This window comes from Mus caroli, unplaced genomic scaffold, assembly GCF_978045245.1.
Source record: "Mus caroli unplaced genomic scaffold, Mus_caroli_1 scaffold_18, whole genome shotgun sequence".
NCBI lineage: Eukaryota > Metazoa > Chordata > Mammalia > Rodentia > Muridae > Mus > Mus caroli.
Window position 1 is genome coordinate 15,523,263 of NW_028227273.1, and position 25,085 is coordinate 15,548,347.

At 46.6% G+C, this 25,085-nt stretch overlaps 2 protein-coding genes across 6 annotated transcripts; one reads left to right on the plus strand and one right to left on the minus strand.

Moving 5' to 3' along the window:
• Positions 1–591: 591 nt before the first annotated feature.
• Positions 592–4,161, minus strand: LOC147000359 (uncharacterized). The gene is made up of 3 exons (XM_085833142.1): positions 4,060–4,161; positions 3,289–3,778; positions 592–2,508 (listed from the first exon to the last, which is right to left on the minus strand). Exons 1-3 carry the CDS (start codon positions 4,159–4,161, stop codon positions 2,426–2,428), a joined length of 675 nt encoding a protein of 224 aa, XP_085689268.1. The 3' UTR covers positions 592–2,425.
• Cdc42ep3 (CDC42 effector protein 3) lies at positions 3,526–24,695 on the plus strand. 5 transcript variants are annotated; one of them, XM_021149876.3, is made up of 3 exons: positions 3,526–3,748; positions 4,045–4,190; positions 22,917–24,695. In XM_021149876.3, the coding sequence occupies exon 3, from the start codon at positions 23,143–23,145 to the stop codon at positions 23,908–23,910; it is 768 nt and encodes a 255-aa protein (XP_021005535.1). In that variant the 5' UTR covers positions 3,526–3,748; positions 4,045–4,190; positions 22,917–23,142; the 3' UTR covers positions 23,911–24,695. The 5 variants fall into 5 exon arrangements, with proteins under 5 accessions (XP_021005535.1, XP_085688862.1, XP_021005534.1 ...); XM_085832736.1 differs by having other exon boundaries at positions 4,048–4,190; XM_021149875.3 differs by lacking the exon at positions 4,045–4,190.
• Positions 24,696–25,085: the final 390 nt, after the last annotated feature.

Sequence of the window (25,085 nt, forward strand, 5' to 3'; positions counted from 1 at the left end):
TCCCAGGTGTAGCTAAAGTTTGTGAGCGAGGGGAACACCTAAGCTGCAGCTAGAAACGCACTTGAAACATTGTAATCAAGTTGGGAGGGTAGCTCAGTGATAGGCTGTGTGTGTGTGTGCCTACCTAGTCTGTGCCCTGGGCTTCATCCCCAGCACCTTCAAATAAAAAGTCTCAACCTTGCAGTTTCTTACTGGCACAGCCCCCCTCAGATCTAACTTGAGGGTGGATAATGGGGAACATATATGCTTCAGTTCAACCCGAATGTGGCATTTTAGGAGGAAAACCCCAGCTGAGCACACACGAGTACATTTCAGCTTTGCCAGAAGAAAAATAGTTATGCATTATACATGGACTACAAAGATGCTTTTTTTTTGTAAGCTTTCCTTTCAAATGTTTGAGTTTTAGAACTTAAAACGTTCCATGTGTTTTGTGTTTCTCCTTCAGTTAGACTAGAGTAAAGGGACTGGAACTTTGGTTTCAGCAGTTGTGCGGTCTACCCCAGGAATGTTTAATATAATATTATCCTGTACTATAGAGTTTGTCAATAAGGCAAGTCTTAGACTCATGGCTGATTGCTATTAAGGACTTTTTATTCAACAGATATTGTCATTATTACGTGCCAGGCCCTGTTTTAGGTACAGAAGCTACAAAGTACTTTATGCCCATCCATCCATGCATCACAGAAAACAGGCCATAACCAACACTATAAATACATATGATGTCATGTCAGGTCATGAAGAAACTATTCTTCCTGCTTTATTCAGGGAAAGGGAATTTGGGTGGGGCTGCTATTTTAGGGGAGGGAAAGTCTCACTCTTGAAGTCTTATTTGGGAAAAAAAAGATCTTAATGAAGGGAGAAAGGAGGCTTTGAAGCTTTGGAGGAAGAAGTGTCCTGGACACTGGGGCTCAGCAGGCATAAACTGAAGGGCAGCTTGGAGTCTGATATGGTGAGATGAAGACAAGTGAGAGCAAGTATTGGCAAGGCAGCCATGAACAGAAACCACGTGACAGTTCTCCCTACTCCATCCTAGGGGAAGCAACACTAGTCTGGCTTCAGTGGGAAGTCAAAGAGATGGTCGGGACTCATCCATAGGCCCTGCGTGCTATAGCTATTAGTCCTAGACTTCCAAGGTTCCCACTGATTTTTTTCCAAGGCTAACCCTCTCTGAAATACAGAGTCTCGGAAGTCTCAGTCGTCACTAAGCAAAGCTTTCCTTTCTGCTTAGCAGGAGAGCCTCCTGAAGTTAACAAAATCTAAACCCACGAAACCAAAAGGCTGCCATGACTAAATCAGGAAATGAACTCATTTGGAAAGAAAATTCGCAACATGAGGGCTTTTTTTTTCCTCACTGAAGGTGTTCAGCACAAATAAAATAACACAGCCTCAGGGAAGCCAGGATGGATCAAGTCAGCACCACCAGAAACCCTTGAAGAGGGTAGGTTACACATGCACTGTCTAGGGCTCAATGGTAAAGACTTGTTTAAAACCACATATAGAAAGAAACCACCTCTAGGTGAAACAGAAACAGCACATAAGAATGAAAACAGAGTTTTGGCATAAAAGTTTTAACTTATAGCCACCTGCCACCCTATGTTTGCACAAACTGTAAAAGAAATTATTTACTTAGACACGTGGAAATGGACTGCATTTAATGACAGCTAACAATAGAACGAATTTTAAAAATCACACACATGTCATATGTGTAAGGAATGCTTTTATGCGTAAAAAAGGAATTTTCATACAGCATTTCATAAATGTATATACACGCATATTTGTACTTTTAAAAATACCATATGTAATGAAAGCTGTGCATATTTATAAAAATACCTTTATCTAACTAGGCCAGTAACATTTAATATTTTTCAATAAATTCATATATAAAATATATACATTAGTGCCAAATGGAACATATATTTTGAAATATGAACCCCAAGTAAAACTCTGAGGAATTCGGAGTGGAACCCAGGTTCTGCCAAAGGCAACTTCGGAGAAGTCGGTCATTCAGAGAAGGGAAACAGTGCCTGGTCCCTTATCTTCACCGACTGTTTTGCTTGTCAAAATTCTGGTATCACTTCTGCGGTTTTGTATTTGACTTCCGACCTCATGGCCGTTTAACCTGCCAACTATTATTTTCTTTGAGGCTTTTAACACTCCACCCAAGTATTTTGCTTTCCCGAACAGTTGTGTCCGCTTCCTTTATAAATTCATCTTAACGTCGACCGTGGTTTAGGACCTGGGCTTAAAGTGCACCCGGTCTAAGGTTTCAGAGCGATTCAGATTCGGGGGCACCCTTGTGATGACCCCGATAGCGCCCAGGGAAGCCAAGGTCTCCAGGAGGGGCTCCGCTTTGTGCCAGGATTTCCAGGCAACCTGAGAGTCCCAGGGTTGGGGGCAGGCCCGGAGCTTGCGACTCCTCAGGGTTCTAGCTCCTTTTCCAGGTCAACCAAGCCAGCGGGGACATCAACGCCGGAAAACGCCACCTTTTCCTGTCTCCAACCTGGCGGACTAAGGGAGAAGGAAGAGAGGGCGACCAATTAAGACAATTAACATTAATTCTCTGGGTTCCTACAGAGGTCCAGGGACAGAGAGGCGGGTCGTCCTGAGGCCCTGGCTGGGTGACCGACAGGCGCAGGTGTCGCCACGGGAGGAATTTTACGGTCCGAAGCAGCAGCAGCTGCGCCACTTGCGCCGCCTCGCAGAGCGTCCCGGAGAGCCGCCACCCGCTTCCGCAGCTTTAGGTCAATCTCTGACAGACCTGGAGGGGGAGGCGACGCCACCCTCCCGACAGGAAAAACCTGCTGCGTCTGCGTTTCTCTGCGTCCCGCAGGCTCTCAGCCTCCACCCCGCGTCTCCCGCGCGTCAGATCCGCGCTCCAGGTTTTGGCGACAGCTTGCAAGGGGAGCCGGCTGCACGTTGACAGCACGCGACCCTCCTCTTCCCTCCCAAGAGCTACAGCTGCCAGGGGGTCCCCAGGGAGCTGCGGCGACCCGGTCAGGTGGCCCTTCTTCCCCGCGCAGGTCCCCTTCCTCCGCTGCGAAGCCCCGCACTGCTAGGTGGGTTAGGTAGGACAGGAGAGGCGGGGACACGAGGGTGAGCACGAGGGTCCGGGCTGCGGGCGGAGTCCCATTGTTCTCCCGCACCGTACGGACAGCAACACTCTGGGGTCCCCTCTTTAAAGGGAGCACCCCGCCACTTTTCTTTGTGCTTGGGGGAGCCCCAGCCGGCTTTGCCTCTGAGAGAAGCCACAACCGGGGAGGGGTGGGACTGGGAGGTGACAGTGGGTACCCTTTGTCCTCCAAGTGTCCGTAGCCTCGCCTCCAGTCCTGCGGGTCTGGGGGTGGTGGGGAGGTGGGGGACACAGGTACAGCGGAGGGACCGTCCAGGTCCGCCCGCACCCTTCTCCCCGCCCTGCCCTGGCCTCACAGCCCCGCCCCGCCCCGCGCCGGCCCCGCCCAGCGTCCTGCGCCCCGCCCTCGGCAGGTTGAGGCCCGGCGTCCGAAGCCGCGCGCACAGTGTCGCGGGCGCTTCCAACTGCCGCTGGGAGCACAGCAGCGGGACGCTCGCCGACGACCCAGTTCCGCAGCGGCTGCCTCCCGGGAGACGCCGCGCGCAGTCCCGGAGCAGATTCTGCGGTGAACCGTTGCCGTCCCTCTGGTTCTGCGCGCACCAGCTGTGCGCCCTCGGGAGGCGACCCGGGCCGACGCCCGGCCCTCCGGGCAGAAGCTAGGAGCCTTAGAGACTGCTGGTGAGTGTGTAACCCAGGCTGTCTCTCCACCTGTAAGACTGTCCGACCCTCAACCTAAGCCCCTTCCAGCTAGTGCAGATGGTGGCCTTGGAAGACTTAGAGGGTGCGAGGATAATCTACAGCACCGCCTGGTTGAGCTGATGTTTAGAGGATCAAAGGGGACATCATGCTTGACGTCCGGAGGGGGTATCAGAACGCGGAGCTCTGCCACCTACTTCTTTAGGGTGGGGCTGCAGTCAGCACGGCCCCCTCCAGGCCATTGACAGCCATTCTGGGCGCGTGTTGCGTTTTTCCAGCAGAACAAACCGCACTTGGCTACCGCGGCCCTCTAGTTGTGTGTTTGCACCGATGCGGCGCGCCGCGAGAGTGCACAGCGCAGCTTGGCAGTTTCCGCACTGACAGAGGCAGCACATTGTAGCTGAAGCTCCAACCTGCAGATCAGGTAGTTGGGGGAAAAAAAATTTTTTTTTTCTTGACTGCGGTTTCTGAACAACCGAAGCGTTTACAAGATCTTTACTCCCCCTTTCTCCTCCTTCCCCTCTCCTTCTCCTCCTGCCTCTCCTCCTCCTCCTCTTCCTCCTGCTATTTGCTCTTCTTCCTCTTCTTTTCTCTTCCTTCTCACTAAGTATCTTGACACAGCCATGCGAGGACGAATGGATCCGGCCAGTCAGTTTTTTTCTTTATGAATTATTATACTCCACCCCCCTCTCGCCTTTGGGAGGGAAGGCATGTGTTTCATCTTATAAATAGAAAGTAGCATATTTTTTGGCAGGACCTGCTTTATACTGCACCGTCTAGGAGAGGTCAGTTTAAAAATAAATACGCACTTGAATGTTACATTACCGAGCCGGCTGTGGCTGGGACAAGCTGCGAGTACAGCGGCATCAAAGCTGGGCGCACATCTGTGTTGAAAGGAGTTAAAGCCCCAGAGTGCAGCCCCGGCTGACAGTCAAGTAATTACATTTTGTTTTTTTAAAAAAAGTGAGTGAATTAAAAGGAGGGTGGGAAGAGGAATGTCAGGCAGGGACTGGAGCCTGAATCTTTGCAGCCTTGGTGCGTTTGCGGGGAGTGGGCTGCTGATTGTGTGCAGTGTGTAGTGGGGGCTCTGGGGAGGGAACTGATGGATGTGTTAGGGGGACAAAGATTCCTTCTGCTTCTTCCTCACCCTGGCAGCTTGTAGCCCTCACAGTATCCTCGAGTTCTGGGAGGGGGTGGAGGAGGGGTGCCGCCTTGAAAATATTAGGAGGGTAGCAGATGTCCCTGCTTTAATAGCAGATCCAGACTTAGGAACTTCCCCTTAACATCACAGGGAGAAATAGAAATAAGCCTCCCCAGGAAGCAGTCAGGATGCCCCAGGGGCATCCCTAAGTCCATTAAAAGACTCCTGTAATGGTCTGACTTATAAAAGGTCTTTCAACTAACAACTGAGCTAGGGAGTACAACTTCTGGACAGTTGTAGATCCCTCCACCACTGTGATTTGATGGACAGTTTAGATGTCAGTATACACAAACACCTTTTTCAGAATGAAGGACTCGGCCATAAGGCGGTTGTGAAATGTCTAGCAATGTAACGTGTGAGATAAAGGATTAAGATCTATATTCAAGGAATGGTTGACAGTCCATCTGGAAGTGCCTAGGTTTTCCAGTAGGCCTCACCCATGGTTGTAAGACGGGGCTACCAGTCTCTGGGCTCACAGCCCCTGGGCTCACAGATGTTGTTTAGAGGAGAACTTTGGAAGCCTTCTGGGCCTGTGGCAGTTTCTGTTTTCCAGCCGGCTCATCTGCTAGAGATTTGCATTCTGAATTTCATGATTGGAACATGGTGCCGAGGCTGTGGCAGCCCCCTGAAGACATGGAGTAAGATGAGCTCCCTCCCACCCCCCTAATCTGCACCCTGAAAGTCTGCCTCCTATCTTCAGGGCACCTAGAAAGGTGTGGAGAGTAAAGTACCTGGTGTACATTTGCTTTCTTGGTTTTTATTGTGAATTTAAATGGGGTCCAAGATGCATAGAAAGCTGTGACCATGATTGCAGAATGGCTCCCTGGAGCCAGGCAGCCCTATCTGCGCTCCAGTCTTCCCTTTAATGTGGTGTTTTGTTTTATGTCTGACATGTTCACAAAAGCTGCCCTTTTCCACTTATAAATTTCCTGCTATTCAACAGCATTGTGGATAAAATCTCTTTAACCTATATCACCCTAAGGTTTTTAACCAAGCCATAAAACTTTCACAAGTCCTTTGCCCATTAGACATAGCATTTATTCAATGGGTGGCAATACAGTTCCCGACCTAAAAGCCCTTAGAAAAATTGTGCCAATTTATTACTACTACTACTAATTATTATTATTTTATTATTACCACCCTTGTTTCAGTCTGATTTCATAAAGGCTCAGCCTAGTGTCTTTCTAACTAGAATCCCACTGATTTATTTTCATTAAGAACCTAAAAATTGTATTTTTAAATACACTATGTTTCCCAGAGAACAAGTAGCAGATTCAACCAGGCCAATTAAAAAAAAAAATCTCTTAAGAGTGCAGGTCAGAGAATTCTAATGAACATCAAAAGTAATTCTAGCACAAAGCCTGTCCTCAGTGCTAAGCTAAGTACTCTTCTCGGTGCCTTCATTAACCTCTCCATTTCTAAACAATCCTCACTGCTAAGCTAGTACTTTTCTCACTGCCTTCGTTAACCTCTCCATTTCTAAACAATCCTCGGTGCTAAGCTAAGTACTCTTCTCAGTGCTTTCGTTAACCTCTCTATTACTAAACAATCCTCGGTGCTAAGCTAAGTACTCTTCTCAGTGCCTTCGTTAACCTCTTCATTACTAAACAATCGTTCTATGAAAGGTGTGCTAGTGCCTACATTTTACAGGTGTAATAACAGAAGACAGACCAGTGATGTAGGTTGCCCAAAGCTATACAATAAAGAGCATACCTAACTGTGGGTGTGTCCTAGTGCCCAAATCTATATGGGAGTCTGTGCCTTTTTGGATTAAAGGATTGGGAAAGCCTGACATTATTACCTTGGGGTAAGACCACCTAGGTCCATTGCCTGGCTCTAGCATGTAGCACTTGTGTGATATTGGACAAGTGGTTTGGCTTGTGTGATTGTCTCATTTAATATCCATAGTCAGTCTTTTAGATAGATGATATGGTACTTCTTTTCCAGACAAGAACTTAGACTCTCGAGTTCTGTACCTTGGTCAAGTTTATACAGCTAAGTAAGTAGCAGGGCACAGTTTGAACTCAGGTATGTTTGACCTAGTTCTGAATACCACACCGCCATTGTCTGGGTGGAGGGTTACGGGAGCTATGAAATATGATTACTGTTATGGCTTTTGGCCTCTGGAAAGGAACCCATCCTGTATCATCTCACCGTATCACCACCCAAAGGAAGGTGACAGTAATTGCCAGCCGTAGGGAAGACAGCTTGAATTACTTAATTATTAAGGGCGGTTGGTTCCGTCTTGTGTATGGTGACCTTGTTCTTCTATAGCAGAGCTAGCGTGAAACTGCTAGAGTTGGTCTGAGTAGTTTATAGCATAAATTAAGAGATTCACTAGGTGCAGATGTGGAACTCTGAAAAGAGAAAGCCATGGCCCAGCTGGGGACAAGGCACTCCAGTATCCTGGAATGAACACAGCCCCTGTGTAGGCGTGTCCTTGGATCAGTCAGAGGTAATAGGGCTGAATAACCACGTTTGGTATGTCATTGCATGCCCTCCTGGCTGCCCCTGACACCCAGTGGATACTCAGTGCCTGTGGAGTAGTGATACTGCCCTGATAATTCCAGGGAAGTTAGCAGCTGCAGGAGGTTGGGCAGAAAGGCCCTGAACTCGGTCCTTGACAGAAGGGGGCCTGCGACAGCAGTGAACATGCCCTGAACAGCGCTAGATAAATGTCTGGTGTGAAAGATAGCACAAAGAAAGAAGCTCTACAGGCTAGAGTGCCCTTGCCCAGGACAACCTGCCTGGCCTCTGCTTCTCATCAGCTGTGAAGTCCTAGCTTCATCCCAGGGCAGGCTCTGGAAATGACTCAGGTTTGCTAAGGGGACAGCTGTTGGAGTTGGGGCTGTCCAACCTGATTTGGAATTTTCTCTTTTCCTGTCCGCTTCCTTTAAAGACGACAAAACAAAACAACATCCTACAAAGTATATTAAGTAACCAGCTACATCTATAGCAATTAGCAATCGGTCAGGGAATCTTTTTCCCTTTTAGCCTTGATGCACTTCGATTGTCAACTTTTACAGAGTGGGGTACCAGACTCAAGTGTGCCAGGTGGAAAAGCAGCTTTTACATCTAACCGTATAGCTTTATAGTAGGAAACAGACATTAAAACTGTGGCTATTTTGTTGTGGTTTTGTTTCTGACCCTGAACTCCTGATCCTCCTGTCTCAGCATCCTGGGGGCTGGAGCTATATACAAATGCCACCATGCCCACCAGTGCCATCTCCGCCACCCCACTTCTAAGTAGCCAAACTGTATGGAAGCTGATTAGCCTCAGTAGTGTCTATAAGGTCATCAGTGCCTGCCTCAGTGAGTCGTTCACAATAGACCTTAAGAGTAGGACATTTCTAAAAGCTAAAGATTTTTATTGTCTTGCAAGCTGTGTGTTTCAGAAAGTTAGGACTGGCCTTCTAGCCTTTGGTTCTTAAGCAGTATTAAGTGGTCATATCCTGTAGTGACCCCATGGGATTGACACATAAAGCATTCCTAAAGACTCAGAAAGACCAGGAAAGTGAACTACAGGAAGCCAGTTTGTGACGTGCTGACCCTCTTCCTGCACAGCTTTGCAGAGTAACCACTATACCAGTGGCAGTGACTCCCTGTGGGCAAGGCTTCCACTGTGTCTCAGAGTGGTTCGCCCTCACAATGGCTGCAGGACTTCTCCGGTAGAAAACTCACTTTCAGGAGCACCAAGCCACAGTTGCACAGACGACTTGTGTGTTGTGCGTGTGCCTTGTAGGCTGCTGAGCAGGAAGACCAAACCAGGAAGATGCTGGCAATCAGAAGTGGTGGTTCTGCTTGGAAGCAGGCAGAGGGAGCACAGACTGGATCCGAAAACACAGGTTGACAGCTTGGTGTGCATCCGTATGGTGTGATTCCGGCCTCTGGAAGCCTGTTTGTCATCTCTAACAGGATCTGGTGTTTCATGAGTGCAGATCATCTCTAGCTCTAGATTTCAATAAGCCAGTATCCATGTGACTTACCAGCATTAGCCTATCCTGTTAATAATAAAGAGGGGCCTTGGGCTGGAAAACAGCCATGTAGTTCTCTAAGGAGCCAGCGCAGACTGGAAGGCAGAAACTTCAAAGACAGGCTTCTGTTTGGACAGCTTAGACATTTGGGAATCTGTCTTGTTCTGGTGACATCCTGAAGGTCATATTTAGAGACACATGGCTCCCTTTGGGCAGGCTGAACTGCATGTGGTATTCTCACGTTTAGATGTCTTCAGAATGAAATGTCTTCTAGTCATGCTGAGTCGGGGTGCAATGGTAAGATTAGTTTCATGCTCGAGCTGGTGGCTTTTATCCCAGGATCCTTCATGAAGGACTCCTTAATCCAGTGGCTCACTTGCAGAGAGGTGATCGCTGCCACCAGCCTGCTGGGGAACACACAGCACATTCAGTTGGGTCTCAATTGTTGTGTATGGAGTCCAAACAGGGATTGCTTTGTGCTCAGTTTTGTCTTAGGCAGGAGCCGCATCATTTGGAAGACTTTACGCTTTAGTTAAAGCAATCAATTAGGTATCCAGATCCTAAAGTCTAAAAGAAATAAAGTTGGAAGACACTTCTGTGACGGCTATTGTTGGTGGTCATCCTCACTGTATCTAGAATTAACCTAAAACTCAAGCTGCTGGCTACACCTGCAGCAGATTTACATCATCAGAAATGGGAAGACCCATTTCTAATGTAGATCTTGAGAGGTGAGAAGATACACCTTTAATCTGGGGCTCCCCTTCTGGTGGCAATCTGTAAAAAGGACTTGGAAGGAGGAGGATTGCTCTCTTTGTCCTCTTGCCATCACTGGCATGGGAGCCTACTTCTTCAGGAGTCTGGCTTATACTGAAGACCAGCTGAGACATCAGCCCTGGGCACTGAACAGATACTACTGGACTGATTCTTGGACCTTCCATTGGTAGACAGCGTTGTTGGACTAGCTAGATCACAGCTTGTAAACAATTCCAATAAATCGTATATAGTCCTTCTATATGTTCTGTTCCTCTAGAGAACCCAGACTAATGCAGCTTCCAACTGTGAGTTTCTAAAGCCGACCTTATGCAGCACTGCTCTTTCAGAGTCACTATCAGTAGCATCTACCTCTCCCTGGGTTTGGGGCTCATTGCCTACCAGCCATTTGCCAGGCACTTCATGCCTCAAAAAGATGCCCATAATTCTATTTAGAGTTTGCAGAGCAGGAAACTCAAGTCTCAAGAGGAAGTCACTGGCACCGATTAGCACTGTCACACCAGGAAGGGGAACAGAAATGCTAAAGCTGGTAGAAAGTATTTAGATGAACACCGGCTTCTAGAGCACCTTATAACATGGGGTCTCCAGACAAGTTCCAACCCAGCAGGAGATGGAAAGAAGGGGGTCTGGCTGGGGTCCGTGCAGGGAGCCTTCAGGGGCTTTAGCTTCCTCTGTCACCACTTCAGCTCACAAGTAAGCTAAGATGTCCAGGTCTGTTTTTATAAGAGCTGCCAGCCACATCCTGCCTTCTTCTGCACTTATGTGATTATGTAACGAGCTTTAACCCAATTGCAGGACTTCCTACTTATTCATCTGATTCTTGTTGACTTCATCCTACTGCTACTCAAGTCCTACAAGGCAGCTCTATACTCTGGCCTGTCACTAGCACATGGAGGGGTCCCTGTGGGTCCCCTGCTATCTAGAGAGAAGTACAGCTGCTATATCCTTCAAGTCATTGTGCTTTCATCAGGGCCCTCCTCGGGCTTTGCCAAAGTCAGAGACAAACCTAATCTTCCCACCTAGCAGCTCTCAAAGAAGCAAAGGAGTCCAGATGCTGAGTAGACAACTAGGACCTGCTTGGCCACATTTCTTGAATGCAAAGATCTCAATATCACTAAAAATAGATGCAACAGTCAACAAGGAGTCTTATCCTCATTTTGAAAATAATTTAGACTGTGTGTGTGTTTAAACTACTCTATACTTTTTCAAAGGCTCTGCACAGTGACCAAATGGAGACAAGTATTTGCTGGGCCTTAGGACATTCCATCCTCTGTAAGCCTTGAGAAGGCTGTTCTCAAATGAAGTGGAGCCCTCTCTTGTGGCTGTTACAGGCCCCACCCAGGGCTTCCCTTTGCTATAGGATGCCCTTTGTGGTTTCCTGATATTTCCTCATATGCTTTTAGGTCACATGAGCCCAATTCTCCTGAACTTACTTCCACTTAAAAGGAGTGGTCAGCAGAGCGGGCTCCTTGCTTCTCTAGAATCTCACTCTTTAAGTTGAACTTGAATGTAATCAGAAGATTACATTGAATGGCCCAAGGTAGTCTTAACTCTCTAATATGATACTGGTTTGCACTTTGTAGGCATGGGTAGAAGCTATTTCCCCCTTTAAATAACATTCACAAATATATGCTCTCTTTAGTTCCTTCTATGAGTAAAATAATTAATTCTCATAGATGACAGACAGCCTAATCGGGGTGGGGGTGACATGCAAGGAAGCAGTAACTACAATTCGGTGTGATGGTTAGTGGATGTCAGATGCCCACATGATGCTAAGGAATTCCAGAGGCCTTGGCAACAGGGAAGAGCTACAGCTGCAGGGCTGGGCAGCTCCTCGGTTTGCCTGTGTGGTCATGTGCAGTCCTATCTCCAGGCTGTAAGGGTGGGCCTGCCTCTTAAAGGTTTTAAGGTTATGGGTGGATTCTAGGTAAGAAGAGAAAGAGGAGAGGCAAATGTACAACATGGCAATTGTGGGGGGCGAATGAGGAGAGATTCAGTGATAGGGTTTTAGGCTTGACAGGAGAATGAAGCTAGGGAGAGGTTGAAATGATAGCTAGGTTTTGCCATTTACAAAGAAAGAGAGGAAAGCACAGAAGGCCCTCACCATGGCTAGTCAGAGGGAGGAAAGATGGAGTCTCCCAGGAAAGCAAAGTAGGGAACCCCAGAATGCAGGAAAGAAACACAGTGCTTCACACTCTCTGAGAAGAGCCACTGTTTTGCCTTTGACTTCAATTTTCAATCTGTGGCAGAATTGATGCTACTTCTTGTGCACAGTGAAATCTATGACTCGGACCCCACACAGCAAGATCAACAGTGCCAAACCCCAGACTTATCATTAACACCAACCATATGCTTGGTTGCTATGGCAATGTCAAAAAAGTTTTATCTAAGACCTTACTTTCAATTTCTTTACCTATGGACTGGTCTGGTCCATGGACCACTTTGAGTGGTTCTAGTCTAGACTTAAAAGTAGGTCTGTGTGAGCTGAAGTTCTACTCTGGAAGTTATCATTAGAAATGGTAGTTGAAGCCTTGTGCAGGGTGTGATGGGGGTGGACAACAAAGCTTTGTAGAGATGCAAGTATCTAAAGCAAGGGTTCAAACCTTTTCAGGAAGGGGTTTTCAGGATGCTTTGAGGGCCACATGCAGTCTCTGCTCGGGTATCAATTCTGGCAGTGGTGATTCTGCTGTGGTCTCTCAACTTCAGTCTATTGAGGCTCAAGGCCTGATAATTTTCTTTGAGGGACTGTTCAACAGCATGTTTGCTTTGTGTCCATGAGGTGCCACTAGCCACTCCTTTCCACCTGAGGTCACAGGATTTAAACATTTGTTTTGTTACTTGCTGAGGGTGCCAAGTTACCCTCTGAGGAGAACTGCTGTCCTATGGAGAATACAGAAACAACTCCGCGTTCACTGGGTGTTCGTTCCAATAAAACTTTATTTACCAAAACAGGTAAGGGTTTAGACCTGACTCACCTATTGTAGGCCCTTGATGTCTGAGATAGGCAGAAAGAGAAGAAGAGCTTATATAGTGAAATCTGAGCGACTTGTATTAGTGGTCAGCATGTAAAAAGACCCCACAGTAGCTCTCATTTATAGTACCATGGCTTACCTTACTCTTTTTGAGATAGGCATAAAAATCACAAAGGCAGAAAACAGGAAAATAACAAATGACGTAAGTTCTACACGAGACCTAAGAAAGCCCAGAAGCCACGCAGCGTCGAGGCAGGATTACGCAGGATTCAGTGAGATGAGTCAGAAAACTTCCTCCCAGAAGGAAATGGCTTTCAAGCAGGTCTCAGAGGATGTTATGAATTGTGTTTGGTGGGAAGAAGGTAAGGAAGACATTCCACCTTGGGACACAGAGTTCTTGGTTTCAGAAAGTTAGAAGGGAAGTTAAGTGCGAATAGCCATGGACCAAGGGAGCATTGTCCCCAGGGCAGTGGGGCCCTGAGGTTGTACACGCACAGTCACGTGAGTGCTTCCTCTGGGAAGAGAAGTAACAACATGGGATATTTTCTAAGAACAGGATGTTTGGTTTCTTTCCTGAGGCTCGGAGGTTTTCTTGTTGCTTTAAATTTTTAATCTTTTGACCTTAACCAACCACAAAGTCAAATTCCTTTTGAGATTATGTTTCATAATAGCAAAACCAGCAATGAGCTGTGAGTTAGAGCTGGGCGGGCGAGTCTTCACCCATTGTGGGCATCTGACCAAGTCAGGCAGGGGGCTGCTGCGATCGTTATTGCAGTCTCTGTGCATCCTTCTCTCTGGGGCTGCCGGGTTTTGGGAGCAATCATTTTGTTTGGTACATATCGTGTTATCCAATTGATGGAACAATGTGTCAGAAATTCTGGCTCCTGATGATTGACCAGAACCATGAGCTTAGTGTTCCTAGGTGGTGTGGCCTAAGTATTTCATGAGTGCCTGCCTGGGCTACCGCAAGCTCTCATCTATCAGCTATTACATGTATAAATTCTTTAAAGAGCCCAGCATTTCAGATTTGTCTTGTCTACAGAGACAACTTACACTGTGGGCTGCTTTTCTTGGAGCCAATCAACCTGTCTGCTGGAACAGAAAAATCAAATTGGATATGGATTGGACATTTCAAAATTTGAAGTTCACTCTGCTTTGCGATTGATGTAGGAGGCAGGCCCACTTTGAGCTCATAGAATTTCAGCCTAGTTAGAGAGCTCATGCATTCATTCAGATATATGTGCATAATATAGACAAATGTGTAATTAACACAGAGGAGTGAAATGGCCACATAGCCAGTGAACATGTGATGCAGAGAAACCTGTGATTTTAACCCATTCAGGGAGCGTGGGTGATATAGTCAGCCCTAACAAGATGCAAGGATAGCCCGGAAATCCCCAGTCTGTCCCTTTTGTGACCACAAAGGAGAAACAGAGAATTCAGAATGCCCAGTGTGAGAATGTATCATAACAGCAAAGGAGTCGAGACATCCTCGCACCGGGCCTCTGAAGAGTCCACAGTCTGGATTTCTGGGTTCCTACCTACTGTCAGAGCTGGTGTTGCACACAGGCAACTGCTGACAGAAATGTTGGCAGGCTTTGTTTCGCTCTATTATTTGAACAACTAAGCAGTCCTGGGAGATCTTGGCTTTTGGCAAAAATTGGAATGACTGAACAGTGCTGTAAAGAAGAGGGTCAAAATCTTTCTTTTTTTTTTTGGTATTATCTTTGTATGGTCGCAGACCAAGTTGGATCCATTAGCTATGGAGTATGTGAGAAGTTCACAGTAAGGTCCTTGATGGATTCCTACCAACAAGGACAGTCCTCGAGGGCCTGCTGGGTGCTTCTGGCCAGCACTGAAGCTAAGACTCTGTAAAACCAGTCATGCAGAATGAAACAGGCATGAGAGAACTTGCCCTCGGCCTACCTTGTTATAACTGTTAGGACTCAATGTCCATATAGTCTGCCCTTGTAACTCACTTTTATAAGAAAAAAAGAAACAAAAAAACAAAATAAATACCCTAATGGGCTCTCTTCATAAGTGTTGGAACCTTGGGAGGTGGGCGTCCTGTCATTTAGTTATGCTTTTAAAAAATCTTTTAAATAGCGCAATTAAGTTCAGTAAATGTGAGGAGTGTACATAAATTAGTAGTGAGTCTCCCACATGGCATCTGTGGCTCCCTATATAACTGGGGTTGTAAAAGAAAGTAAATACAAGCTGTTGTTTAATCATAAGTGAGAAGTCCATTTATAAATAATTGAAGGTGGGTGTATCAGACTTTCGGAGTGGGTCCATAAACTAGAGCCTGCTCAGCCTGGCAGGATTTGCAGGGCAGAGCTCCTCGGCTGGAACCTTGGGCTCTGAGAAGCTCAGTTTTGCAAGAGGCAACAACTGTCCTCAGTTTAAGAACCCTGGGCAGAAGATAAGACTCTAAAGATGGAAAAGACATCTTATCTTCTGATGGGTGGAGTAGAACAGGCTAGAAATATGAAAAGCATGCCCTGGTCTTGTTCCTCTCACTCCAAGCCCTTTAAGTTCGGTGTTAAATGTTTAATACCAAAATTCTTCTCTGTGAATTAAACTTTTTTCCCTAGAAAGGTACCCCTGCCCCTGCCAGAGTTGTAAAAGGACTGGCCTGGCCTTGGAGTGCTTTGTAATGATGCTTAGGTTTCCTGATAGCAAAGGTTGGCTAGTCATTAGCAAGTGAAAGCAGGGCTGTGTTTGAACAGAAAGCCTTTTCAGGGACTAGTCTGTGGACCTGTTTATTGGGGAGTGTGAAATGGAGCCTTGGGGAAATTAATGAGAGTGTCCCCTGTAGAAGGCTTCCATGCACCTTGGGGGAGGCTCCAGAATTCCGGCTCCTCCCGCTGTGAGGCCCTCCTTCTGTGGAGTATACATTGTCCCTCTCTAGCTCCCTTGGCTCCCCATTCCATCTTTCAAGAAATCTGGTTCTCTAGTTCCTCCCTGGAGGGAAGTCAAGCTCTGTGTCCTTGAATTTTCCTTCTTATCGGCCCTAGCCCTGCCCTGAACAATTTAATCTCTTTTTCATTACAATGAAATGAATCCTTCAGATCACTACAGATTAGTGTACCATTAGTTTCCTTTTAGAGCTTTCTTTCACCTTACTTGGTTGACCTCCAGTTGCCCTCCCCAGAACATGGAGAAACACGTTCCAGGTAGCCTTTATCCCTTTCGGAGGAGTACAGTCCAGGGGCCAGTACAGTTCAGGAGCCTGAATGAAGTGGAGGGGCCGAAAAGTTACTACTTTCTCCTCCTGGTTGGTCACAGAGAAACACACAGGAGACACTGCGCTAGGAGCCAGGTGGGAGGGTAGTTATCCCATCATGCTTCCTTAAGACTGTTGGTTTATACAGACAGGAAAGAGTGATAATATATAATTTTGCTTGTTAATGTGCAAATGGTGGTGCTGCAGCTGGGTGCTAGGGGAGGTCTCCTGGCTCCATGGTGACTGTGCTGGGGCAAAAGGGAGATAGGATCAAATCTGGAGCTGGGAGTAGAGCTTGGTGGTTCAACGCCTCGACATTTGCCTAGGCTCTGGGTCCCATTCCCAGTACAGACGTGAGGGGCAGGGGTGTGGGGGAGAAGATTGAGTTGGGATGCCCTTGAATCACGTGAGCAAGGCTCTTTCTGACTTCTAAGCCAGAAATGGGAAGTTGAATTCCAACTCACTTCCTACAAGGAGAGGAGAGGAAAGCAACCAGGGGTCCCTCAGGAAGGGACCATCCTCCACTCACACCACCTGCCCTCACTTCCTCATGTGTGTTTTGAATTAACATTGCAACCTGTTTTGCAAGATGCAGGACATTTTTTTGTATCCTTCTCCCAACCAAGAATTAATCTAAAAATAATTAGTAGACAAAGCAAGCATTCCTTTCTTAAAATAAACGGATTTTCCCTCAAAATTTCAACCTCTTTGTTCTTTCACAACCTAGTAAGTTGTCAGTACACTCAATTCTGAGCAATCCAGGAACTGATTTTTCAGTCAGTAATTTGTTTTTTTATAACTCTCTCCCCGCCCCCCCCCCCCGCCATGCCCTTGCTGTCTGCTTATATTGGTATGTGTATTAGTCAGAATTCTCTAGAGTCACAGGACTCATGGAATGAGTATCTTCCCTCCTCTCTCTCTCTCTCTCTCTCTCTCTCTCTCTCTCTCTCTCTCTCTCTCTCTCTCTCTCTCTGATAGAAATATATGTGATTTATTAGAATGACTTACAGGCTGCAGTCCAGACAATCCGACAATAGGTAACTGTAAACAGAAAGTCTAAGAATCTGCTGGTGACTCAAGTCTCACAGGCTGGATGTCTCAGCTGATCTTTTGTATCTGCTGGAATCCCAAAGAGGTAAGCTCCAATGCCAGTGAAGGGATGGACGTGCTGACAAGACAAGGGCAAGCAGGCAAAAAGGATAGCTTCCTTCTTCTATGTCCTTATATAGACTTCCTGCAGAAGGTATGGTCCAGATTAAAGGTATATCTTCCAGCCTCAAGATCTGGATTAAAGGTATGTGTCTTCCTGCCTCAAAGGTCTGAACTAGAAGTAGATTAATTCACCCCTGTCTTAACCAAGCAGGAAATCCCTCACAGTGTGCCCTCCATTCTGGATTGTAGTTCATTCCAGGTATAGTCAGGTTGACAACCAAGAATAGCCATGACAGTATGTTTAGAATTATTTTGTTTGCCACAAGAATGACAGAAGAAATAGATGGTAAGACCATCTATTAAGTGAGGAAGCAGGCTGGATATGGGGACTCCTGCTCGTAATCTTAATGCTTGGGAGGCCAAGGCAGGAGGATACCCTTAAGTCTGAGGCCTGCCGGGGCTGCAGAGTGAGCTCTAGGATAGCTTAGGTTATACAGTGTGACTCTATTTCCATAAAACAAAAAGAAAATAGATAAAACCAAAGAAAACAAAACAGGGTGTTAGTGATATATACCTGTGACCCCAGCAGGATGGAAGTGAAAACCTTAGTTAAGAAATCCTCCCATCCCTACGCCCACCAAAGATCACTAGTGAAGAAATGGTTCCGTTTTCCCCACAATTAAGATGTTATTGCTTTGGGTTTTTGTTTTTGTTTTTAATCATCTGCTTATATGCTTAAGGTAGTCATCAGTAAATAGAATTTCTAGATTGATACAGGAGTGACAACCCAGCCATTTGCCCTCCCCATCAGAGGTGTGGCTTTAGCACCCCCTAAGGTCTTACTCTGTGTCCTGACATCTTGGGTTTCTCACAGGTGCCTGTAAGTAAGAGCATGGGTAGCCTGTCTCCTTGGGAGAGGATGCCTAATGGCTGCCTGGGAGCTCAGCCCTTCTGTTGGCAGAGCCTCCCTCAGCGGTGCTCAGAACTTGAGTGCTTGCTGTCTGAGGAATATAACTCCCCAGATGAGTATGAATGGCTCTCCTCTTCATCTCTATCATGGGAAGGAAACCACAGTCTGCACTCATGAAGACTTCAGATTTCAGGATCAAGGGATGTGTTTCTGAGAAAGGTCTGTGCATAGAAACCTTCCTTTCTGTCTTTAAAAGATGGAGGATGGTAGTGAACACACACAGATGCTAAAGTGCATAGGTATGATACACTGGAGCTTGAACAAAGAGCTCGTGATCCCAGGAAATGGGTGAAGATGTGGAAGGGTAGCCTGGTGTCAGTGACCAGCACCCTGTGTGCCTGGATGTCCCTGAGTCTATGCTAGTGGTGGAGTCCTGACTGAAGCACAGGAATAAATGCAATAAGCGCTCGTCATGTGACACCTGGATTTTGCCAGACCTAAGTACCTTGTGCAAAACTGGCTCTCTAATACAGTGTGTAAGCAATGCACATTTACTTGTTATATTTTTATTATTCAAACAGCCGGTTGATTCAGTAGTTCAGAACGCTGACGTCTCAAAGGATGAGCATGGCTGTCTCCTTTTCACCTTTGTCCCTTCCCATTCATGTTGGCTGTCTGAGGACAGTCACCATTGTTAGTTTCTTCGGTATCTATTGATACATTGTATAGATATACATACAAGCCTACACAGTTAGACTTACACACTTCACTTCTGCACCTACCTTTTCTTCCTTTGAACATGTGCGTGGCCGGGCTCTTTCCCTGTGGCTGTATTAAACGATTCATTCTTCCTTAGATGTAAATACTACTAATTTGGATGGCTGTACCATCTGTACAAGTCTTCTGAAGGTAGGCTGTCTCCAACTCTTGGCTATTACAAATGTTTGATTGGATACCCTATAAACAGTGTCTCCCATATCTTTAAGTGGACTATACCCCTATATGGAGAATCTGGGGCCAGGGGCACATGATTCCCTAGTAGGAAAGATACCACCCAGCTGCCCTACGTGGAAGCTGCTGTGCACAGTCCTCCTGTCATGTATACTGTTCACAGTCCTCCTGTCATGTATGTAGAAGTTGCTGTGCACACTCCTCCTGTCATGTATGTAGAAGCTGCTGTTCACACTCCTCCTGTCGTGTATGTAGAAGCCTCTTTTCTTTCCTCTGTGTTCCTTTGTATCTCTAACAGGCTCTGGAATGCATCCCCTTGGTAACTCGGGAGCTAACTAAATTCCCAGAGACTGTGCTCTCTAAACGGCTTACCACCTCAGACGGGGAAGCTAGCCTACTGGTTGAATGTGTCATTCTTGGGTCTAATATGTGGTCTTTTCAGGCTGACTCAATGTCTGTGCCACAGTAGTGTCTGTTTGTAAATGGGGCATTCTAACAGGAGCCTCTTGGGTTCTTGTGAGTGAGAGAGCATTGTGGGAATGAATGCAGAAAGGCTCTCACAGAATACTGTCATATTAGATTCCAGGTGCTAGGGACACACCTTTTCCAAGACCCGCCACTTCTTACTAGGGAAGGAAGACTTTAGCTGTCTATAATGGATCCAAAGAGCCAAGAGCCTGGGAAGGAACAATAGACCTGCTAGCAGATAAGCAAGGCTTGGAATTTTCACAGATCCTGGGAGAGGACAGAAGACTGGGTGGGAATTACTGCGTGCTGACCAGCACTATATATGTCAACTCCTTTAAATGGGAAAGCTGATGTTTTTGCCCAGTAATCTCCCCTCTTAAAAGTCAAACCTGCCTCCCATTGCCTTTGGCAGCTGTTAGTCCTGGCACATTGTGTTGGTCATCTTACTCTCTGCTGCTTCTGTAGATTTCTCATAGTCCCCTCTGTAGCGTATAGTTTTACTCTACTGCCTTAGCTCTGGGACTGCCGCGCTACCAGCCCCCACCCAGCATCCCTTTTGATTTACCAGCCTTTAGCTCTGGGAGGTTTCCACACTACCGTTGTCTTTTTCCCTCTTATCTCTGGTCTCTGTCTTAGTGCCACCAATATAAACCCCAGCCTTTACTAAGCCAAGGGAACCTCCGGCTAAAAGCCCACAGTCCTGTAGCCAGGCAGGGGCTGCTCTAAGAGGCCCAGCCAGGAAGCCTTGGGACTGAACATTCCTCCCTCAGATAGGAGTAAGTGTGTCTTCTCTTTCCTCATCCCCAACCCCCCATTCTCATTCACGTACACAACAGATATGAGTGGCCCTGCCTGAGATGGAGACCTACACTCTGGCATTGGAATGCCCTGCCCTGGGTACTTACTTCTTGGCCTTACATATCCCAACAGGCCTTAGGCAGGCCTCAGTGGCAAGCCTTGAATCTTTTCCAAGGCAGCTGCCATCCTAGCCCTGATAATCTGCCCCAGGGAGTGGTTCTTCCCAGGGCTTGCCTATCATCTCCTGGGGCAGGAAAGTGTCACTGGGGTCCTAGGTTGGGGCTATGTGTAATGTACCTATATGGCAAAGAAACTGGTGTTTTCTTAGGTCTACCAAGGTTTCAGCTTGTTGTGATTGCTTTTTTAAAGAATAGCCTTGAACTAGCAGAGGGTGCCCTTGTAATGAGAATCCTCCTGTCTCCACCTCTCCTATGCTGATTTGCAGGCATTCACTACCACTCCCTCCACGTAGTAAAGTCTTACCTTTTGTTAATGAGACAAGACCCAAATCAAAGCTAAAGAAGAACATTAGGATCTGAGGTCCTATTGGAGCAAACCTGTTGCCTCAGGCCTCCTCCTCACACACAAAGCCAAGCGGGGCTGCCTGTCTCCCATTTCCAGGCCTTCTCTGCCTTCTCAGGCCTGGCTGGCTGGACAGCATGCCTCCCCCGTATTGGGCTTTGCCAGTGGGTGGAACATACAGCACAGCCCTTGTCACCTGTCACTGATGAGCGAGTTTAAAACTCCTGCTGAAAGGAAAGAAATATGGAACAGATGGAGTGAGCCTCCAGCTGCTGCCAAGCAATTGGGACTGTCTTCAAGCCACTGTCTGACCCAGTCCTAGGAGTATTGTCAGTCCTGGGGCCAGAGGACTGGGAGGGGAAGGGGAAGCAGGGTGAGAGATTTCAGGAGAGTCATGTGAATTTTGCTTCTCTGTGTCAGCACTTGGGTTGGTGGGATGATGGGGGATTTTCAGAAGGTTAAGTTTTTCATCAGCAAGGGAGGGGAGGCACTGACACCTCTCCTGGAGCACTTTCCTCAGAGCTCATCACTTATGCCTGCGACAGATACCGTCTACAGGGAAGATGCTTTGGTTTTAACATTGGACCTGCATTGATATCCACTTACTAAGTCACGGTTTCTGTGGGTATCTGGCCATGACTTAGAGCCTGGGCCTCACTGGGATCTGACCAAGGTTTGGACCGGAACTGTGTATGTCATCAGAGACTAGATGGGGTAAATCAATTTCTACTTCAAAGCCAGCAAGGGAGCTTGGTCAGGTACACGGGTGAGGTCAGGTGCATAAGCATGCGGGGGCACCTCTAGACGTAGCCTTGTTTTTTAGCCCCCTCTCCATCTCCCCGCCCTTCCTTTACTCTCCCTTTCTTACCCTCCTCTTCAGCTCAGATGGGGGCTTCTGTAACCTAACCAGGAAGTGACTGCTGCCTTATTTCCTTGGGTAGAAGCAAGTCACAGTTGAATCTGCAAAGGCATTAACACCCGGGAGGCAGGAAGGCTTACTTTAGAACCCCCTCAGCTCCCACAGAGACAGGGCATGCGCCTATCAGTCATGTTCCAAAAGATCCTCAGGGGCAGCCCAACTTATTATAGATGCTCGAGGTATGTCTTGAAGTGGAGTAGTTCTTCTTCTTTCTTCCCAGAATCCCAGGATCTGCTGGAGTCCTGGGTGGAAGGAAGGCTCAGTGTTTTCTGCACCACAGCTTGCTTCCAGCTGTAGCTCTTCTCTGTTCTTCCAGAGTGTTGGCACCCCATCCTTAGTCTTATCTCCCCATCAGTAAGAATGCATTCTAGTGAGGCGTGTCACTTATTAAATGATAATGCCCAGCCTTCTTCTTTAGGGATAGTCATTTGATTTTGTTTGTATGCAGATCTCAACAATAACTCACTGTCAGTCTTGTTAGTGTGCATTCAAAGCAAAGAATATAATTTTAAAACAGACCCAGTTGGTCCTATGTTGCTTGCAGGATTTTTAAGTTGTATGTGTATTCGTGAGTGCCTGTATATATGTATGTGTATTACACACATGGCTACTACCCATGGCGGTTAGAGAGCCATCGGATCCCCTGAAGGTGCAAATGGTTGTAAGTCCCTATATGGGTGCTGGGTACTTAACCCAGGTTCCCTATAAGGACAGCAAAGTCTTCTAACCACTGAGTATGTCTCTAGTCCCTTGACATCAGTTTTGAGAAGAGAGGGAGATGAAAATCTCAGATGTGTTCAGAAAACCATGTCCGTAGCTATGTTTTTAAAAGATTATTTATTTACTTATTTATTTTTATGTATATGAGCACACTGTCTCTGTCTTCAGACATACCAGAAGAGGGCATCAGATCCTATTACAGATGGTTGTGAGCCACCTTGTGCTTGCTGGGAATTGAACTCAGGACCCCTAGAAGAGCAGCCAGTGCTCTTAACCACTGAGCCATCTCTCCACCCCCTGTAGCTATGTTTTAAAAGTATGGATGCTTTAGGTTAGAGGCTAAGTACCCCTTTTTTTGTTTTCTCCTGAACTAAGAACTAAGGATTTATTAGTGAATCCCTCAGAGATTAGAGTTCTTATCACAGTTAGAAGGAAGTAAGTTGGGCTTTCCCTGGGAGCTGGCCGGGCCTTTATCTCCAGGCACAGGAGTAATATTCTGGGGAGTGGCAGGCCTGAGTGGGCCCTGGAGGCTGGGAGATGACAACCTGCTCTGGTGTCTTTTCCAGGTTTCTCCGAGCTGTGGAAGGGACTCAATAATGTAACTGGCTCTCCGGAAAGACCTGCGTGGCCCTGCACTGAGCAAGATCTCTCAGACCCTGTCTCGTTTTAGAGCCACTTGAGAAGAAATGATGTGACAATTCTTATCCAAAAGGACTTTTTGGAAGTGTAGGATACCCGCGCAGAAGGTCACTCTTTCCCCGGTCTGTGAAATAGACATTCTCAGATTCCAAAATGCCTGCCAAGACCCCAATTTACCTGAAAGCGGCAAACAACAAGAAGGGAAAGAAATTTAAACTGAGGGACATTCTGTCCCCTGATATGATCAGTCCTCCCCTTGGGGACTTTCGTCACACTATACACATCGGCAAAGAGGGCCAGCATGACGTCTTTGGGGATATTTCCTTTCTTCAAGGGAACTATGAGCTCTTGCCCGGAAACCAAGAGAAGGCACACTCTGGCCAGTTCCCAGGGCATAACGACTTCTTCCGGGCCAACAGCACCTCGGACTCAATGTTCACAGAAACACCCTCCCCGGTGCTCAAAAATGCCATCTCCCTCCCCACCATTGGGGGATCCCAGGCTCTGATGCTGCCCTTATTGTCCCCAGTGACATTTCATTCCAAGCAGGAGTCCTTCGGGCGTCCTAAGTTGCCAAGGCTCAGCTGTGAGCCTGTCATGGAAGAGAAAGTTCAGGAGCAAAGTAGTGTGTTAGAGAACGAGGCAGTCCGCCAGGGAGATACCTCGTGGGGCTCCAGTGGCTCCGGGTCGCAGTCCAGCCAGGGCCGGGACAGCCACTCCTCCAGCCTGTCGGAACAGTCCTCCTCCGACTGGCCCGCGGACGACATGTTTGAGCATCCTGCCTCCTGTGAGCTTGTGAAGTCAAAGACTAAATCCGAAGAATCCCTTTCTGACCTGACCGGCTCCCTGCTCTCCCTGCAGTTGGATCTTGGGCCTTCACTTTTGGATGAAGTCCTGAATGTCATGGATAAAAATAAGTAGCCAGGAGTCAGCTCTTTTTCTTGGGAGTAAGAGGTACCAAAATAAGCAGAAAACAAAAAAATCAACTAACCACAGCTGATGGAAAGAGCTGCTCTGACTGTTTTTATTTGCAGCCGTGTGATGCATTTTCTAAAATAACACTCTTGTTCCTACAAAATATTTTTTTAACCATCATGCCCTGTTTGCAAAAATTTTGAAAACAATAATTTTTAAAAATTAACAAAACAAAACAAAACAAAAAAACCTGTTCTGGAAAAAAGAAAAAAAAAAGAAAAGAAAAAGGAGGAAGTGAGTCAGAGCTCATTTTCAACAGGCATTGCTGATGCTCATACATGCTCGGTTTTGTTTGTAGACATGCAGAAATCCAGAAATCCAGGCTGTCTAAGAGGGCTGGGTCCATGGGTCTCTCCAAGGCAATTTATTGCATGTTATGAGAAGGAAACTTACTTATTTGGCACCTACGCCTTTTTTTCCTAGCCTCTTTTGTATATTGTATCTTTTGGGTTCACCACAGCGAAGTCTCCAGCGTTATGATTTTACTCTTTGCATATTGGAGCAACCTTACAGGATTTGGGATTTTTTTTTCCTTGTGGTTCTTATATATCCCTGTATATTATTTCCATGTTGCAAAAGTTTGACTGTCAGCTACATGTTGGTTAAAAACAAGCAAGGTATTACTGTAACTAAGTTATTTTTAAAGTTGAAATATATTTTTATGTGCCTTTGGCTTTTTATTGCAAAGTCTACATTTTATACATAATACATCAAGTGTTATTTGTCTTGTTTCCATTCGGGCTTCCTTGCAAGCTACATGTGTGTATTTGAAAACAAAACAAAATCAACCCAACCCTATGCGTTATCAGCATGTCCCTGTTGCTCCGGTGTTACCTCCTCCCAGTAGGAGGCACAGGGTGATGCTTCTGTGGAGCCTGGAGGTGAGGTAGGTATTTAAGGACAGCTCATGTTCACATTACTTGGGTACATCATACCACGCAATAAAGAGTAAATGCTAAAATGAACGTGTTCATTTATAGTCATAAACAAGAACCGAAAAGATTTTAAGACCATCTAGTAAAAGTCCTAAAATGTACCCACACCTTTAACATAAGCCAAGAGATGAATGCAGTCTTGACTTTTTTACAAGTTTGATTCTAGAAATAGGAACACTTAAGAGA

Coding starts and splice junctions, on each gene's coding strand:
- Cdc42ep3 (XM_021149876.3), top strand. CDS start 23,143: ATGCCTGCCAAGACCCCAATTTACCTGAAAGCGGCAAACAACAAGAAG.
- LOC147000359 (XM_085833142.1), bottom strand. CDS start 4,161: ATGTGCTGCCTCTGTCAGTGCGGAAACTGCCAAGCTGCGCTGTGCACT. Junction 3,779..4,059: donor TAGAGGGCCGCGGTAGCCAA/GTGCGGTTTGTT, acceptor ACAGTCTTACAG/GTGGAGAGACAGCCTGGGTT. Junction 2,509..3,288: donor GGACACTTGGAGGACAAAGG/GTACCCACTGTC, acceptor CTTCTCCCTTAG/TCCGCCAGGTTGGAGACAGG.